We start from the raw sequence: 20,845 nt of genomic DNA, 5'->3' as shown, positions 1-20,845 counted from the left end.
TATCTTTTTATTTCAATAAAACACACAACAATTCTGCAAACAATGCATGCTTGTCGTTGGAATATGACGCAACAGTTAGCTAATCAATGATAGGAGCGATGAAGCGATGATCATTTTCAATTTTGCAACTGCTCTTCAATTTGGATTAGTTGTAACATTTGGAAAGCAGTCAACCACATATTACAGCATACGAGTTTACTTTTAAATTCACATGCATTGTCATAAATGTCCCAGTGAAAAGTTGAAAGAGTTTCAGCGATGCTTAAAAACAGTTGCCTATGAGTTTAAAATATAAAGAAGAAAAGAAATATCCATTAAAGTTAGTTATTCTATAGATAGATAGCCTATAAAGCTAGGACAATTCGGTGAATCTATTTATCTTTCGTGTGTCATGTAGGCTGCATATTGTCCGATTGAGGAAAAATGTTTAGTTTGAGCAAACGCAAGGGGAGTAAATCACTGCCATGCTCCTTGTAATGTGCTAGACTGCTATAGAGTTAAATGTGGTTGTTGCTTGTCAATTGTTTTGACAGCATCATCTCTAAAAAACATCATCTCCATACCTACTGTATACCAGTGTTGAGCGGAGTGTGATTTTTGAGACCCCGACTCTACTCCAATTCAACTCAAGAAAATTGTCATCATTTCAGATTCCTAATCCACTTAACTTCAAAATCAAATTTTAAATTAACATGATAGTAGCCACCCACTTGCCAATGCATACAAAATACAACACAAGACCATTTCATACAAAATACAACACGAAACCAATTCATACAAAATACAACACGAAATAGTTGAGAGCTAGGCTACAAAAATCTTTGCAAATGTTTTTTGTGGCGTGTAGCCTACTAGCCTAATAATTAAGCCTTGCGCCAAGTCGAAAATTACAGGGACAGTTTTCATTTTGTTCATCTACAAACATAACTATATGGGACTTGTTTGATTTAACTAAATGCAAAGTTGCTGAAGTAAACTCCGAATCCACTCCATTTCGAAACTTTTGTGACAAATGAAACTCCAAATCCACTCCATTTTCTGAAAATCGGGCCATGCTCAACTCTAATATATACTTGACAATGACCATTGTTCTGCAACAGACTGTAAAAATACGAACAACCAGTTTACACATTCATTATGTTGTCACAAGCAACCGAGTGTGAGATAACGACATTTAACTCTATAGCAATCTAGCACATTACAAAGAAGCATGGCAGTGATTTACTCCTTGCGTTTGCTCAAACTCCATTCAACGGCACATTGTGAATGGAATAATTCCTCGGCAACAACACTTCAACTATCGGAAAACTTCACTTTGTCAATCTCGGTAACCGGCCCTGTGTCAAAAGCCTCTACAACTATGCAAAACTACCAGGAATAACCAATCACGGCTTTGTCAGTCCGAGGATAAAGATTCAAAACCAACCAACCTCATATTTATTGTATTATTGTTTTAGTTACGAGTCACTAATATAAGGTATTTTTGTAACTTATTCTTCATGCTAGTTTATTTGCTGTAGCGAAAACGTCCTGAACAGTATGACGGGACATAGCTGGGGAATAATCCTCACAATCTGTATTCTTGTAGGTGAGTAGAGCTCTTATGCTCATGCTGCCATGGTTTCAAGTCAGGCCCGGATTTAGGGGGGGGGGGCAGAGGGGGCAGTTGCCCCGGGCCTCCCGACTTTTGAAGGGCCCCCCTATGTGGAAAAAATGTGATTTTGTGTTATTTTTTTCCTTTTGGCCTTTAAAGTTTCTTCAAAATGCTGTGCAGTACTGGACTGATGCTACTGTAGACGTAGAGATGGTTTTTCGCGCCGTAGGCTTGAAAAATTTTTTTGCACGGGGCCCCCCGATCTAAAAGTGCCCCGGGCCCCCCATCAGCTAAATCCGGCCCTGTTTCAAGTAGCCTACTTATTTTTTCTATTTCAAAATTTAATTCCTCATTCGTGTTTGTAGACTTTGTCTCATTAGGATCAGGGTTGCTAGGTAATCCAGAAACACACAGGACAATATTAGTCTCAAATACGGAAATTTTAGGACAAAAAAATACATGTCTAAAACCTATCTTTATAATCCACCACTTCACTGATATCACGGGGAATTAAAGATTGAAACAAACAAACGTTCAAATGATTTCCAGCGGTCGAATACAGAATATAAAACTAGACCAATTTATCGTTTTCTATTCACATTTTAGGTCACCTGTAAATCTGGGTAAAACTTTCACTTTCTAACTAGTAAGCTATGGGCGCCAGGTCCGTCTTCCCCCTTTTGTTCTGATAGCGTCAATTCATTTCCTCACTGTTTGTCGTATCCAGGCTTGCACCCGATGGTTAAAGATTTAGATTAAGTGGACGGGAAGGCAAGGAAGCCAATCTTTGTGTACACTTTCAGGCATGCCTTTAAGTGTCTTGCCAGAAACACAGCCGCATGCTCTTGAGCGGTGTCGAACCGGCGCCCTTTCGATTGCCGTTCCAGAGCCCTCACCACTCGGCTATGCAGCCGACCACACTGTCATAATCTCAGCTATCCTCACTGTAATAATCTACTACGCAAGAGTATAGGCATTGTCCTCAAGTCATCCCCATCACTATCGTGCTCAGGATGTTGCTGTACTAACTACAGCTTTGTAAGGGTGGATTACCGCTAACAGTGCCGCTACAGATCTAACAGAGTTTTCTTCCATCTTTTTCAAGTAGCCTACCTGAAAGCTAATGTCAACTTTGTAGCCCACACGTTTAATCAACCTAATAGGAAAGTGTGGCTGGATATCGCATTTTAATAACTTTAAGCGATGCTCACTTAGAAGTAGGCTACAATCTGATTGGTCGGTTGGTGGAATCATAGCCTATACAAAGTAACAATATGTTTTCTAAAAATTTTTTGTCATAATACTCTTTAACTACTGAAGAACTCTTTTTAAGTGTTGCCTGATTTTTGGGGCCGCATATGACAACGCGGCAGGCTCATGCGGCCGATCGCCAGTATCTACTATGCTCAAAAGATCTCAGGTTTGAAACCGCACAAACGCATGGAGTAGTAGGCTACACTTGGAGTAGTAGTCTTTGTTTGTAGTGCACTTAATGATATGACTGACAGTGGACCCACGAATCGGCTTCTTTGGCTGCCTTCTTATTCTAAACAAAACTTTCACCATTGTGTGTATGTTTGGATACGATAAAAAATGATTTCAATTACGGTACTCATTTAGTTTCGACATTTTCAGGGTTGGAAACTCTGAATACAGTAAGCGCTGATGATTGTGACACAAGTAACGGTTTTACACTCCAAGGAATAAGTTGTTTTAAATATATCGACGAAAAAAAAGATTGGCATGCGGTAAGTCGTTAAGCCTACTAGGTTCGTCTATGATCATTTTTTAGTCTCTTTTTAGCAGGCAATTTCATTAGGCCTAATATCTCTTTGCCTACCGTAAAAAATCAATCACATAAGAATCATGGTTGAAATCAACGATGTGAGCTGAGGAAGTCTCAACATCACAGTAAAATTCATAATGTGATCTTTACTGAGAAATCTCGAACAAGGAAGAATAAAGTCTAGTTATCAAAAACGTCTTGATTTGGAAATTGACCAATCATAAAGTCTTTTAAGGTGTAGTTCGAAATATTAGACGCATGGTGGTTACCGAGATTGGCAGAGTGATGTTTTTGATAGTCGTTGAAGTGTTTTTGCTGGAGAATTATTCCATCCACTAGTTGTTGCTGAATAGCAAACAGTCCTTGAAGTGCGATGCTCAAGCGCACACCTTGGGAGCCGAACTAGTGCCGCTTGATATTGATCTTTTTTAACTATTTTATCTTGATAATGAGCTGCCATATTATGTATTTGTTCTGCAATATATAGGCTACTGGCTACTTAATATCGTTGCTGCGAACACTTTATTTCTGTATGAAATCTGTAAATAGTCCGTTACGTAATTTCAATATGTGTGTGTAACTGTGTATATTAGTTTGTTTTTGTGATGTTGGGTTCAGTCGTGTTCTCATTGCTTTAAGAATTGGCGCTCCAGTTGTTCCAGGAACGAGGAGGCGACTGATTTTTAACTAATTCATCAACTTATTTTAAAGTATCAGGTTTGGTGGCCGTGCTTAACTATATTTATTGATGCATATACCGCAATATTAGATCCTTTCATGCACGTCTTAAACCATTAAGGTTTTGCCACCTTTTCCTTTTGTTGATTTTGTTACTGTATTTCTTTTTCACAATATTATTTCTTTTGCATTCTGACAAAGAAAAATAAATTGAATTGAATTGAATTAAGTCGGCCGCGCAACCACGGACCTAACAGGGCGGACAATGGTCTCAATGGTATCTGCATCACTATCTGTTGTAGGTATAGTTTTCCTTCGATTTGTTCACAAGTTCATCGGGTGAAATATACGACTCCGACTCCTCGATTGATAACTGGCCGACTCCAACTCCGGTTTCAGTGTTGCCAGATTCTTAGGGTTGCCATTTTTTTTAATTTATGTTTCCTTTTATTTTTATTATTTAATTTCACATAAATTGTGATCGAAATTGAAGATGGGACTCATAAAACTGGCAAAACAAACACGTCTATGTTCTAGCAAAGTTTTAGAGCGCAACACAATGAACAAAAAACAATATTTTGAAAAAAATGATAGCAGACAATACATTGATTGCTCATTGTTTTGTATCAAGCCAGAAACGGAGTCCGCGTTTTTTTTAAAGACTCCGACTCTAGACACGCCAAAACTCCTTGAACTCTACGACGCCAGAACCCTGTTTGTTCATTTCAAAGTTATCTACAGTATCAGTATGTGAATAGGCCTAAAAGTCTTACTGCTATTGTCTTGTCACTACTAAAGAAAATCGATCAGTAGCATTGCTTGTGGTTGCTTGACGAAACACATGATATGATTCCAGGCGAACGACTACTGCTTAAAGAATTATAATTCCTACTTGGCCTCTGTGACGAACGCGGAAGAGCAAAGCTACATTGCGACGATTGCAGCACAGAATTCGTATTCTTTGTGGATCGGATTGTCAGATACAGTAAGCTAAAGTACAAATTTTTACCAATGTTTTAGTTGGAAGAGGTATTTCCCTACCAGTTGGGAAGTAGGCTACCTGCAACAAGATGGTGACGGGGTTTTTAGGGAGGATTTCAAGCAGAGTTTTAACTGACGAACTTCACTTTACTGCAGGCTGCTTTGAAGTCTTCTCAGATATATTGTTTAGGCTAGCCTACGTACCGTACTGTATTTGTTCACATCAAGTTCGTGTTGACTGATCTAGGTTTAGGTTGACCAAAAGCACAACTTTGCATCAACACTACAAACTAAGTAAAATACTAAGTGCATTGTCAAGACACGGGCAACTGTTTTTCAAGAGTAGCAATCCGACATCATTTGGATTTAGAGCAGGGGTCACCAACCTTTTTTGCATGCGGGCCACTTTGGCATTAAGGAGAGCTGTGGCGGGCCGCACTAATAAAATTTTAGGTAGGTTGACTCTTATGCTAGAAAAGAACGCATTTCGTACCCAGTATCCAGCGTTACATGTTGTTAATATTTATGTTAGAATACCTCAGCAACAAAATTAATCGAACAACGCCACTGACAGGCCAAGCTCCTTTTACAACACTTTTGACTTTTTTAACAATGCCTAATAAACGAGGCCACTTGTTTTGCGCACTTATAGCGAGGCGATCGGTTTCATCAGAATATTCATCGCCAAGCAAGAGTGGTGTTGTCACTTCGCTTCACAAAAGATATCTTGCAATTAACAATTTCAGTAAACAAGGAAATGTTTGACACAAAGCAATACAGGCAACAATAGCGACCTGCAAACATATCAGGGAAAAATAGGATCCAATAACAGGGAGAAAGAAACCAGGCACCATGAAACAAACGCTTATGGAAATCACTGAAAAATCGTAATTCTATCGTAATTCATGAACAGTCTTCCCTCTAAAAAAGCAATGAGTTGGTTTTTCATCCTTTTTGTGAAAGTCTATAAAACCGTCTTTCTTTTATTGTAGACAACTGTCACTTGCGATGCTTATCAGCGTGGCAAGAATTTGTTGATTAACAACATTTTGCAGTACTTGCTTCGGCAGTACATATACTAGAATTGGAACGATACAGAGGAGATTAACATGACCCCTGCGTAAGTAGCCTATGACACGCAAAATCGTGAAGCGTTCCATATTTCTTTAAAAAATATATATAGCCTATATATATTTTGCAGTACTAAGCTAAATATTTTCATAATACAATCAGAAAAAGTCTTTAAATTTATATATAGTATTTTGCCAATTTATTATAAATTGAGTTGGCACACCGACCTATTTTGCCAACAAAAACTTGCAAACTCGCATAAAGAGAACACTGCTTGTGAAACACAATAACGGTGAAACGCACACTAGTGTTCACATGATATTTACAAATTAAAAATAAGAAACCCTATGCTCACAGACAATTTCGAAATTTGAAAACAGACGTTTTAATCAACCACTGGGACAGTGTGGCTGGACATCGCATTGGAATAACTTTAAGCAACCGCCACCTAGAACTATAATCTGATTGATCGGTCGGTGGAATCGTATGCAAAGCGAAAATACGCTTCCCGGAAAGTATTTTTTGCCTTCGTGCTCTTTAACTCCTCAAGAAAAGTATTTTTGGTTATACTTGTACGCTGATACTTTCCGCGGGCCGCAGCGATTCAGCGTGGCAGGCCGCATGCGGGCCGCGGGCCGCCAGTTGGCAGGGGCGCCGGAAGCGGGGGGGCAGGGGGGGCGGATGTTCCCCCTGCCCTCAATTTTTCTGCAGATGGAGGGGCAGGGGGGGCATTGGTGCCCTTTTAAAGTCATGTAAGCTACTGCACATTTTGCAATATAACAATTTCTGCTATTCGTTCTTAGCCTGATTATAATCTTTCATTTTTGCCTCAAAATAATATTTACGGCACAAAATTTTGCAACACAGTAGCCTAAAGGCCTTAAAACTCGTTTTTTTTTCGGCAGCCATCGTGGCCTACCGGGAGCTCCTTCTCGGCGGCCAAATCTGCGTGCTTGGAGGCCAAAATACAAAATAAAAATAACGATAGCACAAGTAAATAGAATTAAACTTGCAACAATGCTAAAATGATCACTTAGCGTTGTTGAAATCTGGGCCTGGGCGACGTCCTACAATAGATTCGTTGCACCACGCAATAACTGCTTTATCGGGATAGTAATCCAGTACTGATGCGGGACCATCTAACTCTAACGACACTCGCACGAGTGTCTCCAATGTGGCTGATTTTAAAAAAATTCGCCACTTCCCTAGAATTCTTTTTAGCAACGATAAACAACGTTCGACATGTGTTGACGATGACGGCAAGGTAATAAAATAAGTATTTCAATGATGTGAAAGAACATTACTAAAAGAAGTATAATTTTTGCAAAATATGATCAAAAAATGTTTTCCCCTCGGACGTCAACTAACCTATTTCTCCTTTTCAACAACGATTCAATGTCCAACAACATCAAATCGACATAAAAACGACAATATTGCCAGTCGACATAAATTAGCACTTCGGATTAAGACTTTGTTAAAATAAACGTCAGGAATGACAAACAAGACTTACACCGCTGGTGATCGCAGATGGATATATTCCATCAATAACAAATATTCCCGCACAATGCAACAGTGGCGATTATGACGCGCTGACTTAATTTTGCGTCACTCTTTGATACTACAGTAGAATTCGCCTATAACGGCTTCGTTTATAACGTCAATTCGCCTATAACGTCACATTTCGCTCGGTCCCGGCAGAATTCCTATTTTTTGCATACATTGTAGTTCGGCTACAACAGCATCGCCTATAACGTCAATTCGCGTGTAACAGCACCCTTTATTAGTCCCCAGACGTCTTTTGTTCGTTTATAACGTTACTTTAAGCCATCACCTTCACCACGAACGGTCAGTCTTTTAATCCAATTAGCGCTGCTGCTTGCACAATGTCTTCCCTTTATTTCGCTACGTCGTTCTCAGCAGGGACTTTAACTGAATTAACCTTTTTCCCGCGTGAAAAACTATCACGTGTAAAAAGCAGCTCTACAGCTGACCTTTAAACAACTCAAAGCAACAGTTGTACGTGCAGTACTGTATAAACTAATTAACTTTTTTTTTCCCGCGTGAAAAACTATTACGTGTAAAAAGCAGCTCTACACTCTAGTCTACAGGTGTGTCAAATCCGTGTCAAAACCTAAACAGCTCAAGATCAATGCCTTTTTCGCTAATAAACAATGAACTTCTCTACTACTGTATGCAACGAGCTGTAGCCTATTGCGCAAATTTCCTGTACCTTTCGCTGTAGGTTATTTTTTTAAACAATTTCTTTGTTTACTGTATTTTCTGCGTGCCTTTTGTCAGTTTGGTGGTACCGGTGGGCTACACAGTAACCCTGATTAGATTATACACCTCTTTCTTTAATCAAAAGACAGTTGTGGAATAGTTTGCGGTAGTTCGTCTATAACGTCAATTCGGCTATAACGTCAGTTTTTGCAAATCCCCTAGAGGTGCCGTTATAGGCGAATTCTACTGTACATATTTTCGTCAGTCAATCCACGATCATTCTATTGCGAAATTAAATAATTGGCTAGAAGAGACCGGCGGCCAAACTTGGCCGATTGAGAAGGTAGCACCGGCAGTCATTCAAGCACTACTTAGCGGCCATGGCCGCAGGCTGCTTTAAGGCTTGACGGTAGGTTACATCATTATAATATAGCATGATGCCCTTCTTTGTATACCGGACACTTGTAGGCTATCATTACTCAATACATAGTGAGCTGATAGATTAGCATTATCGCTATATCTTATCTTAAAACTTGAAAAAAAATTGGCCTTTTAGTAAACAAAAGTGCCCTTTTTTCGTAATTTGCCCCCCCACTCAAAAATCGTTCCGGCGCCCCTGCCAGTTGGTGACCCTTGATTTAGAGCTTTGTTAAAACGTTAACCCTATTCGGCCAATGACGTATGTCATCGCATTTTCTGAAACATGCTGCTGTGTGTTTTGGTTTGTTTTCATTAAAACAGCGCACCTTGCCTTTATGTTTGGGATGGTCTAAACGGCTAGCGTGGAAGCGACACTGTTATGGTTAGCGAATCGCAACTGTTCGCTGTACTAGTGAGTGCTCAGCCTTGTGCTGATAGCCGGGGAAAAAACGCCCCTTTCTTCACTTCGCACCTTGCTTGCTTTCGTTCCACTTCGGTATTTTCTTTTGCGTTTTTGTTAATCAGCACTTCTCGTTTTCGCAATATCTTTCTTTCGCGCTTTTGAATACAAGTTAGAAATCCTTGTATGACTCTTGTTGAATGAGTAAAAAAACACTACACATACAAAATATAGAGGTTTGGTAGAAAGGTCACTTTGTTGAACTTCAACCATACAAGATTTAATAACAATAATGATTACTTTATTTAACGCAAAAAATATATCTATTGCAGACTACAGGTGGCTGTACAAACAAACGAGTAATGTTTCAAATATTTCTCCAAGAATTATAGGTGATCAAGGATAGCCTGTTAATTGCAAGTGTACTATTTATTAGATTATTTCTGATGAGGACAAAACGACGTGCCGAAAACTTTACAATAATAAATGAAACTTAAACATACATCACCAAACCGGATACCTTTCAGCTCCAGTCTCATTTCATTAGAAGCAAAGAAAATTATTTTACTCGTTTATTTCGACTGGGTCTATGTTTTCGCGTGAATAAAATATTTTAAAATCACTCATCTTACTAAGTTTTGCATGCCAGAAAAAATAATTTTAAATACAAAAACTCTGATATCTTCTGCTACCACTATAAAAAGAATCATATCGTCGAATCAAGTTGGTAACAAATGGTTAGAATTTCAATGCAAAAATCACGTCTGAAATGAATACATTACACTTTTACTTCTGTCGGCTGCATAGCGGAGTGATGAGAGCACTAATTCAGCACTTCAACACCGCTCAAAAGCACTCGGCTGTGTCTTTGGCAAGACATTAAAGACATGTATTAAAGGACACTTAAAGACATGTATTAAAGTGGGCATAAAGATTGGCTTCCTACGGTTCACTTAATTTAATCTTCTTCCACCACACGAAAGCCTGGATATGACTAAACAAACTTTTGATTTGATTTGAATTGTTTTCTTTTCTTACAGATTATCCCAGGTACATTTGACTGGAGCAACGGGTATGACCTGGTGCGTTATACAAAATGGGCGAGTGGCCAGCCTAACATTACGTAAGTAGGATAACGTGTTCAGATTCGTATATTCATTATTTAGGGGCGGATCTATCGAGGGGCTTTAGGGGGGGAGACGATTTCACCGAAATACAACCATGTGTAGATATATATTAATTCAAACATGCAAATCCACCGTGAATAAAATTACGTTTTTATTTTAATTCGATATAATCGATCGCTTCTCCCCCTGCATCCGCAATCAAATGTTTCAATATTTATGTTCGTCCACGATTTTAATAGTTTGATTGTATCAAAAACAGTAGAATTGCATTTGATGAAGATTAGATTACGAAATTATGTCTGTGCCAATAAGTTTGATTTTGTGATATAAAAAACGGTTATTGAAAAAGTTTTTATGCTGAGGCTGATGTTGCAGTTAGCACTGATTGTAATTGTAATTTGAACCGAAACTTTTTGAAATTACAATTACACAACAAAAAATATTAATTACAACTATAACTACAATTACATATAAATCAGTAAATAATTCCATTTAATTACATTTGTAATTAAAATGCAATTATTACAATTGTAATTTAAATCTAATTATTATAATAGTAGTTGAATATAATTAATTATACATATTTATGTGTAATTAATTGTTACATTTGTATTTGATCAAACTCTGCTGCAGACTCAGCTATCGCAAAATGTCAAAAATGGTGATCGGCCTTATTTCTGACATTTATCAGTCAGCACGACTGACTTTATCAGGGGATTAAAATCATTTGTTTAGGACCCCCGGAAGCATGTGCGTGATGTCTAAACTTGATTTGAACGGAGATTGGGTTACCACACGATGCGGTGAAGAAAAGAGATTCATGTGCAAGAAAGGAAAGTCACGTATGTGTTTACCCTGATAAAATGTGAACAATTAATAACTTATCCTTTTACAGTGGGTGACTGAGCATTGAACATGCAGACTCTTCTTATGAAATAGATTGAGCTTTGCTTTTAGCAGCATGATCGTTGCTTACTAGAGATGCAGCGAACCCAAAATTTTTATCCGCACACCGCACCGCAACTGACTCATCTATCCGCGCACCGCACCGCACACCGCAATTTATCTGGAACTTTGACACTGCACCGCACCGCACACCGCAAATTACAAAATTAAAAAAAAATATTTTAACGAGTTATTGTTTAGAAAGTCAATTGTAGGAAAAAGCATCCATGGCATATAACTGGTAACCTAGTACCAATACAGTTGTGCACTAATTGGCCAGGCTAACCAGATCATATTCTCTTATCAGCAATGCATCTAAGTTCTAAGACATAATACAAACTAAGACAAATAGAATGTTCCTGGATCCAGTATCAGGACTTTTGAACACTTTTTGTAAGCAATAATGCAATTATAATGCCAGTGGCTATATGAACTACACACACAAGAGTAAAACTTATAGCCTGAACTCACTGGGCTAACTGATATAGTAAATAATGCGGTAGTTGCGCTAGGCCTATAGCCTGGTAACTGAGCTTATCAGCTAGGCTACTAACCAAAAACATTCGTACAGCTTCCCTGACAAGCAAGCCCTAAAACCCTGTCAACTGCAAGCCATTTGCAATTTGCATTTGCATAGCTTTCCATCTTAGGGTTTCCGAAGGGAAAAATAACTGATCCGTGTTTCCAATTTAAATTTGAAGTTTCATAGCTGATTCTTGAAAAGTTGAAAGTTTACGTTTACGAAAGTTTAATTTCTTGAAAGTTTACGTTTACGAAAAATTAATTTCTTGAAAGTTTACGCGGCAAGCGGCGCGGCTTTGTCATTTCAACCTTCCACGCGGCGCGGCGCGGCACGCGGCGAAAAAGTCAAAAGCGGCCGCGTACGCGGCGCGGCGCGGCTTGCATCACTATTGCTTACTTCACAATGTAGATATTAACGACCTGTTTTAGCCTGATTCTGCAAGTTTGCGGTGGTAATAACGAATTGCACAAGATTTCGGAACACAGTTCCCTTGTCATGTGCTTTGACGAATTGTGTTAAAGTCAGTGAGTCGTTGTTTTATGTGCCTCTTTTGTTTGGCTCAAGGCTGCTATCTTGAGGTTGCTGTCGGTTGAGTTTTTTGTGTTAAGCGTTATTGCTGTGAAATTTTGTTGAATTATTTGGTTAAATTGGAGATTCTTCTTAGTTTTCAATTTAGGTCTTCATCTGGAGTTAGCGCCATCTTGGCTGCTGCGCCTAAATGTAACAATGTGATCTGCAGCGGCTTCAAACGCAAGAAGAAGAAGATCTGAAGTTATAGAGGCCTAGGCTTTGTTTAATTTAATCTACCGTAGTTTAACTCACTCATTGTGCTTTTATTTGCTTAGAGACTTGCCCTGAAGGCTGGACTTACGGAAATGGAAAATGTTACCAGTTTTATACCAATGCAAACATTTTCTTAACCTGGACTGAAGCTCGTGATTTTTGTGAAGCACAAAATTCAAAACTTCTTCAAATTGAGACGTGAGAGTTTTTATTTACATTTTTCTTACTATTTTCTTGTATCTAAACCAGGCCCGTATTTAGGGGAGGGCAGAGGGTGCAGGTGCCCCGGGCCCCCCGACTTTTGAAGGGCCCCTTAAGTGGAAAAATGTGATTTTGTGTTATTTTTTTCTTTCAGTCTTTGAAGTGTTCTGCAAAATGCTGTATTAATGCTACTGTAGACGTAGAAGTGGTTCATTGCGCCGTAGGCGCGAAAAATTTGTTTGCACGGGCCCCCCGATCTAAAAGTTCCCCGAGCCCCCATCAGCTACGTACGGCCCTGATCTAAACCCCTTCACTGCAATGTGAAACTCAGATTTCGATATATGATTCATAGCCTACGTGGCCGAATTTTCCTGCACTGTGAGCTCAACATATCCTTCTTCGGGTTATGCGTGATTTATTCCACAGCGTGATTTTATCGATAAGTTATAGTAGAAAAGAAAAATCGTAGTTAAGGAAAGTGTCGATGACCAGTGTAACAACTAGTCGCAGACCTACTTTATGTAACAACCGAATTTTGCTGGGTCTTTAACGGACCCTGCATCCGACAGTTGTGCTTTATTTTGTCCGACAAGAACGGCTACCAGGTTAGGCCTCAATTGATTACTTCTGACTCAAGCTGACCTATGTTTATACAAGTACACGAAAACACTTACTTGTAATCCACGCACACAAGCCAACCATCATCAGAAAGAAATTATTGAAAAATGTGACCGTCCACCGCTCAAGTCGAAACACAAAAGAACACTTTTCGATAAATGAAACACTAATTCAAACTCATTCAAGTGGAGGTCACTGAAGCGTGAACGCAAAACAAGAACATTCAAAAAATAAGAAAGGAATTGCATAAATCGTTTCTACATGCCCGCACCCGAAACCGGAGCAAGCCTACGAGGGTTTCTAAATTCAAAGGAAACGATTAAATACAAACACATAACGTATAGCGTCAATGACTGAGCACGAGTAAAAAACGTAGCCTAACTACCCTAATGAATTGCCTCTGATCCAGAATCAAAGGTGTGGGAAATGTTGAGCAACGCCTAATCAGACGTTGTAAAGCGAAATGCTGCACTCACAACGATGTGATTGAAGATACCATTCGTAATCGACACGTAGTAAATATACAAACTAATTAGGCCTACATAAACTACAATAGTCGCACAGAAATTAAAGAACAAAGCAGTTGAAAATTAGCAATGTTAACTACTTAACCTAACATTTCGATAACGAAAACGTACATGATAACCTAACAATTTGATAACGAAAACATACATGATAACCTAACACTTCGATAACCAGAACATACACGATAATCTAAACACTTCGATCATCATAACCATAGCAGCTCTTACCGGAGAAATGGAATAACACGAAATGTTTCCTTATTGGAAGCTGCTCGTAACAAATTAATACACAATACAAACAAATAGCCTACGGTACTACAAAGCAAACTGAATACCCAGGGCAAATACCAATGATTGTCCATACGCGCGAGAATCAGTTTATCGATCATCACTCATTTCATCAACTTTTCCTTCCAGAAGACACACCTTTCGGATATCACGAACCAAAGTGGAGTGGGCAGTGCGCACCTTGATTCGACGCACAAGTTCATTACTGTCAGGCATTACATCTACAACAATTCCCTTAGGCCAGCGTCCGCGTTTGGCAGATTCGTTCCATCACTAATACACGGTCTCCGCGTTTCAGAATTTGCAATTTAAACAAGAACGTAAAGTTTTCTTCACAGCAGCTCTTCCCTTTAATATCCAGTAGGATTGGTGCATAGCTGCTAAAACATATGAAATACCCATATGTCCTTCACGAATGTGGTAAAACATAATCAGTAATCTCGTCACAGGATGATCACTTGGTAAAAGGATAGGATGCTTTATGGATTTGTCAAGCGAGGCGTTTCGTAAACGGCTCCCAACACGTATTATACCATCCACAATATAAGGATTCAAAGACCTAAGTGGCCGTAAGAACGGCCGTTTGATTTGTGAGTCTGAAGGTAGTTGAACCGGACTTAGGAAACTGGGATGAGCTGGAAGAGTCGTCATTACTTCGGGAAAAGCTTCCCATTGCGTTAACCTCACGATCGCTAGGGTAGCTTTTGACATCTCACCAGTCGTAAGCAAACCCAAGGCAGGCTTTTCGATGTTAACCTTCGCCTTCCATTGCAGATAGGATTTGTACCTCAGTAACCAGGCAACTGAGTGTTGCAACCTGGAAAAGTCAGAATATCGTCTCAATAGCAAGGGCAAGCCGTCACACTTTGGTTCAGATATCCGAACGGCGCAAATCTTCTTCACGTTAGGATCTTCTTTCTTCAGGTCTCCACAAATTTCTGGTTGTATCGGCCACTGGGTTTCAGTGCACGTTAAAAATTTTGGTCCATAGAACCAGGGGCTCTATCCACTTTTAGAATTCGGGGGGGTGATTTTTGGACAGTGGGCTAAAATCGTCATAGTCATTTCAACTTCTGGGGGGCTGCGCCCCCCAGACCCCCCATTGCAGCATCAGCTTCTTTCTGATCGAAGCATAGGGTTTCCAAGTCGTTTCACAAAGTATGTTTCGGAAAGGGCATTTTTGGGTAAGCAAACTGGTAGTCACTTAACAAGAAATATTTCTGGCACTGCAAATGAAAACTCGAACCAATCATAAACTACGTTTTCCGTGACGTGAAAAAGGGCGAAAAGAAGATGATACAAAGCAAATCAAGTGCTGGATTTTCTATCAGCTGTTGGTTTGTTTGTTTATTTGTTTTTCATATCTTTATCCTGCATTGCGAGAAAGCGGACTTGAACGCTATGCATCGGTGTACACCTTCTGACGTACACCTGACTCACGCTGCAGCCGACGGCAATGTCTGTTTCCGGTTGTCTACTCTACTTATGACTTAAATTTGGTACTACCCATTACTCGAAATCGATCACTGAGTAGAGGCAATTATACTCATAGTGAAGTTTCTTCCCCAGAGAAATAACAGCAAGTGCGGGGGGGTGGAGTCGAACATGCAGGCTCTCGACTGCGAGCCCAACGCGCTAACCACTCGGCCACTGCTGCCGACTAAGTTGGCAGCTGGTTGGCTGTTTAGGGGTTAGGGTTAGAAAGTAGTCATTTCATTGACGCGTGTTCGATTCTCACCACTGCTATTGCTCTTTTTTCTTCTGTAATTACCAAATAAAGTTCAAAACAAAGATTAACTCTCTGGCTAAGTGCGAGAAAGGTCACAATTGGACGGTAGCCTCTTATAACATGTTCTGATTGGTTGGCGGTGTCATTCTAGTCATTTGCAGTGGCAGAATTTTTTTCTTGTTAAAGTGGCTGCCAAGCAAACTAAGAACACAGTGTAAACGCCTGGCTCGTAGTTCAGGGTTGCCAAACCAAAAAATCATATTGAAATGAAATATATATTTATATTAATAAAAAATTCAAAATGTGCTAACAGCGAAAATATATTTTTCAAAATTTGATCAATAAAATATCACAAAACATTTTCAAAGCCAAATGAGTGGGGGGGGGTGATTTTGCATTGATCACCCCCCCACTCCAATTAGTGGGGGGGTGATCACCCCCCTCACCCCCCCTTGGATAGAGCCCATGCATAGAACCACATAACAGCCTCATTTGCCTTACTGGGCGAGAGGCCGCGCGACGCAAAGTCAGCAGGATTATGATCAGTGGGCACATATCTCCACTGATCCAACGAGGTTAATGAATGAAGTAGTTCAAGTCTATTGGCCACAAATGTATGGAAACGAGACGTTCTATTACGTAAATAATGTAGTACAACAGTGGCGTCTGTCCAATAGGTCACAGAAGAAAATTTAAATTCAAGTTCACGAGAAATCATACTACCAAGTTTAACAGCTAGTACAGCTGCAGTCAACTCCAGCCTAGGAACACTAATCGATTTAAGTGAAGCGACTCTAGCTTTTCCCATAACAAGCGCACAAGTAATTAAATTATTCGTATAAACAACACGCACGTAAGCACACGCTCCGTAACCATCAACTGAAGCATCTGAGAATACATGCAATTCGATTTTGTCAGTTTCCTGGTTAGGGAGCTTAAAGCTTCTTGCAAGAGATACTTCCTTCAAATTTGGTAATGCCTGCACCCATTCTACCCAGACCCTCTCCAAACCTCCCATGTACGGAAGTGGTTCATCCCAAGAAAAACCCAAACGGCAAGTCTCTTGCAAGATTTTCCTAGCAGGCAGGACAAATGGCTGTAGCAGCCCTAGAGGGTCATATGTTTGAGCAATAACTGATAACAGCCCCCTCCTAGTACAAGGTTTTACATTGAGATTCACTTTAACCTCCAGGCAATCGGAATCCGCATTCCAAAACATGCCCAGTGCCTTCTGAGTAGGCAGTTCTCGTTGCTGCAGATCAACTACAGTCGAAGCACGATCCTTTTCTGGTATAAGACTAAGAACATCCTTATTATTTGAAAGGAACTTAGTTAATTTAAATCCGCCACTATCAAGAAGTGTGCACAGCTCCTTTATTAAACATGAGGCTTGATTAGGTGTAGCACATGATTTACACAGATCATCCACATAAAAATTTTTTAGCACAGTGCTTACCGTTTCAGGAGCAGCTTCACTCAAGTTTTCCTCTGCTGTTCGGCGAAGAGCAAAAGCTGCCACGGAAGGTGACGAGGTGGCCCCAAATAGATGCACATTCATCCGAAAGGCTGCGGGGGTGCAAGTTAGATCATTGTCCGGGTACCAGAGAAACCTAAAAACATCACGATCCTTCTCTTCCACAAGTACCTGGTAAAACATACTTTTTATGTCTGCCACCACTGCAATAGGCTCTTGTCTAAAGCGCATTAAGACACCCACAAGACTATTGGTTAGGTCAGGTCCTTGGAGCAGCTTGTCATTCAGCGACACGCCATTGGCCTTAGCACTGCAGTCGAAGACCACCCTAAATTTAGTCAGAACTGACGTGCAGTGATGCGGTACATACCAAGTCTTACCTTCTGGTTCAACAGCTCCATCCGGTATTTGGCAGCAGAAACCGTTAGCAACCAGCTCAGTCATCTTCTCAGTGTACTTTCTACGTAAGTCGGGATTTGCAATTAGCTTCTTCGTCAGATCTCGAAGACGTTTCTCGGCTACGTGGAGGTTATTCGGCAAGTCAAAGTTGTCTTTCTTCCATGGAAGACCAATTTGGTGATGTCTACCAACTTTTAAGGCAGACCTTTCCATGATGTTAATGGCACGCCTGTCTTCTTTTGACATACACGGCAGTTGCGGCGCATCAAGATCATGGAAATCCTGGTCAAAAATACGTAGTAACTCCTTGCAACCTTGTTTATCTACACCAAGCTCACTGACAAAGTTAACACGTACCTCGTTGTTATCAAGCTCATTCTGGGAGACATAATCCACCCCCCACAACGTCCATCCCAAGGCAGTGTGCAAGCCAAAAGGTTGGTTATCTAACCCATACCTACTCTCACTAACCCGGAACGCATTGTGGACATTTTGCCCCAGCAATAATTCTACTGTATTTGTTTCTAATTTTGGGAAGGACAGATCTTGAAGATGTGGAAATAGGCTCGTTAGTTCATCTGTAGGAATGCTTGTGTGCACATCGACTATGGAATCCTGCACCAAAGCATCGTTAACAGTAAAAACTCGGCTCTCAACAACTCCTTGAATGAAAAAATGTTTAATTTTAGAAGAGACCTCTGTCACGGCATTGCTGGTGTGCATTTTTACGTTGGCCTTTGCCAAATCTGCACCAATTCGCTTAGCAAGGGCCGTTGTACACAAAGTGGTCTCAGACCCATCATCCATGTAGGCATATGTGTTCACGTAATTATCAGGATTTGATACCCACACTTTGACTGGGACGACTTTATGCAATTTCCTGCTGCGCTCAATCTTTTTTTCATTGTAAGAACTACAGGCGACAAGAACATTGCTGTCATTTTGTGCAGTTTTTGTCCGAGATACAGGCTTGTCAAAATGGAGCAAGGAATTATGACGCTTGCCACATTCTCGACAGACCAGCCCAGAAGAACACTCACGTACGCTGTGCCCAGACTGGAGACAGTTGAAACACAGCCCATGTAATTTAACAAATTGATGTCGTTTATCAACAGGTCTTTCTTTAAACGTTGGACATAGCCATAACCAGTGCACACCTTTACACAACTCACAACTCTTTTGAACACTTGAAGGCGTAGCAGAGCTCTCCTTTACGGCATTTACCTTGACCTGACTACGCGATCGCGAGTATTTAGACCTTGTAAACGTTTTTAACTGACTCGCAAACATATCCTGGCCTAATGCACATTCCGCATCAGCCGCAGCATCGTCTACAAGAGTCCTCAACTCCTTAAACCCTCCACAGCCTCTACGAGACATAGGCACAAAATCTCTTTTTATTTTCTCGGGAAGGCGATTAAATATTTTATGAATCACTTCAGGTGAGTTTAACTCTGCCAAACGTCCTAGAGACAGATACGTCTGCTCACATTCAAACATTCTGTCTCTGAGGCAGTTTAAAGCAGATGAGTCGAACTCCTTTATGGGGGGGACCATTTAACATTCCCTCTCGTAGTCTTGATGCCAAAAGGTTCTGATTACCAAACCGCTGGTCCAATCTTTCCCAAGCAGTTTGATAAGCCAGAGTCCTGTTTGAGTACCCTCCAAGACCACGAATAGCTCTTCCTGCCTCACCTGTGCATAAAGATTGCAGATGCAACATCTTTACATCGTCATCTGAATATATACACGCCACAAATTTAAAGAACTTACGCTTAAACTCTGGATATTCCAGGATATCACCATTAAATTTCTCAAGTGTCAAAGGTGGAACCACACCGTGTGCGCTCTGCCTGAAACTGGGCGTCAAAACATTAACTGGCGCCACCGATGGTCCAGCTATACCGAAGCCTTGTGGCTGCATTGTATTCGACACTCTACTCAGCACAATAGGGGACGATGACAAATCACCGACATATGCCTGTCCTACTTGTGAAGTTTCATACGCAGCCGTATTTACGCTCACACTCGGGTAGACGCTAGTCTGAGCACCAGAAATGAAAGGGTTGTCTACACCATTGGTTAACAGCGAAGTTGTTGTACTTAATGAAGACGTTGTACTAATTGGCACATGAGCAAGCGACGTTCCTATAGCAGCACTATCGTTAACTGTAGTGGTGTTTGTTATCATAGAAGGGCTAGACATCGCTCCAGACACATAACTAGGAGACGCCCCAGACGCGACATTTGTATCAGCCGAAGTCTGGCACTGCTCCCTGATAAAGTCCATAGCACGTCCAAGATCAAACCACCTGTGCCTTACAAGCTGCTTACTCGAATCTGAGAGCCAAACATTCGACATTATCTTGTCAAAGGAAATTTTAACATCTCGCAGTTCCATTTCGCAACACTGTAGGCTATTAGATTATTCATTTTGTCAACACTCTGTTTTTGTATTAAAGGCCAAATAATTGCTTTTGCATCGCATAAACTCCTTTCTGCATGCGAGAGATTCTCCAAAAACGATGTAAACTCTACTGAAGGGTTCGAATGGCTACTACTCACTAACATGGGAGATTGTGATACTACGGTGTCAGTTAACGTTGTTTTTACGTTAAATTTGCTGTTTATGGTAATTAAAGATTGCTCTCCAAACGACATCAGAGGCGCTGATTGAGTAGCAATCACAGTGACGGCGGAAGTATCTACCTGCGATGGTGCCAAGGTTACGTTACTTTCACTCAATGAAACTTCAGTCATATTTAAAGGGTTCTTGGTTACACTTGATCTAAGGAAATAGTGACTCATTTGCACAACAGCAAAGTAAATCAACAGCTTAGAAGCAAAATACGAGACTAAAATGAAACAATGTAACTTACAATGAAATACCTTTTTAACTCTTACAACAATAGTGCCTACAGGCTACAACACGAGCACGAACAGCAATATGGTACGCTTCCACGTGAAGCAATTAACCAAAAACAACAGATCCACTGACCTAGAGCAACTGGAGACGCACACAAGAATGCCGATTGCCACTAAATTCACGCGCGATGACCAACTACGTCACCGTGCCACTAGGTC

The 20,845-nt window shown here is 40.4% G+C and overlaps 1 protein-coding gene and 1 non-coding gene across 2 annotated transcripts in view; both read left to right on the top strand.

The window, feature by feature from the left end:
• Positions 1-3,460: 3,460 nt before the first annotated feature.
• LOC145768387 (uncharacterized) overlaps positions 3,461-20,845 on the top strand; it is a 61,178-nt gene continuing 43,793 nt past the window's right edge. The window contains exons 1-5 of the mRNA XM_082579870.1: positions 3,461-3,478; positions 4,915-5,043; positions 10,191-10,273; positions 11,013-11,119; positions 12,591-12,726. Of these exons, the coding sequence (XP_082435996.1) occupies positions 3,461-3,478; positions 4,915-5,043; positions 10,191-10,273; positions 11,013-11,119; positions 12,591-12,726 (473 nt within the window). The remainder of the gene's footprint in view (positions 3,479-4,914; positions 5,044-10,190; positions 10,274-11,012; positions 11,120-12,590; positions 12,727-20,845) is intronic.
• Positions 6,094-6,205, top strand: LOC145769722 (U6 spliceosomal RNA). Its single transcript, XR_014289047.1, has one exon. It is a non-coding gene; the product is annotated as a U6 spliceosomal RNA (small nuclear RNA).

The sequence above is a fragment of the Aplidium turbinatum genome, chromosome 4 (assembly GCF_918807975.1).
Source record: "Aplidium turbinatum chromosome 4, kaAplTurb1.1, whole genome shotgun sequence".
Taxonomy (NCBI): Eukaryota; Metazoa; Chordata; class Ascidiacea; order Aplousobranchia; family Polyclinidae; genus Aplidium; species Aplidium turbinatum.
This window is presented reverse-complemented; position numbering and strand designations above follow the sequence as displayed.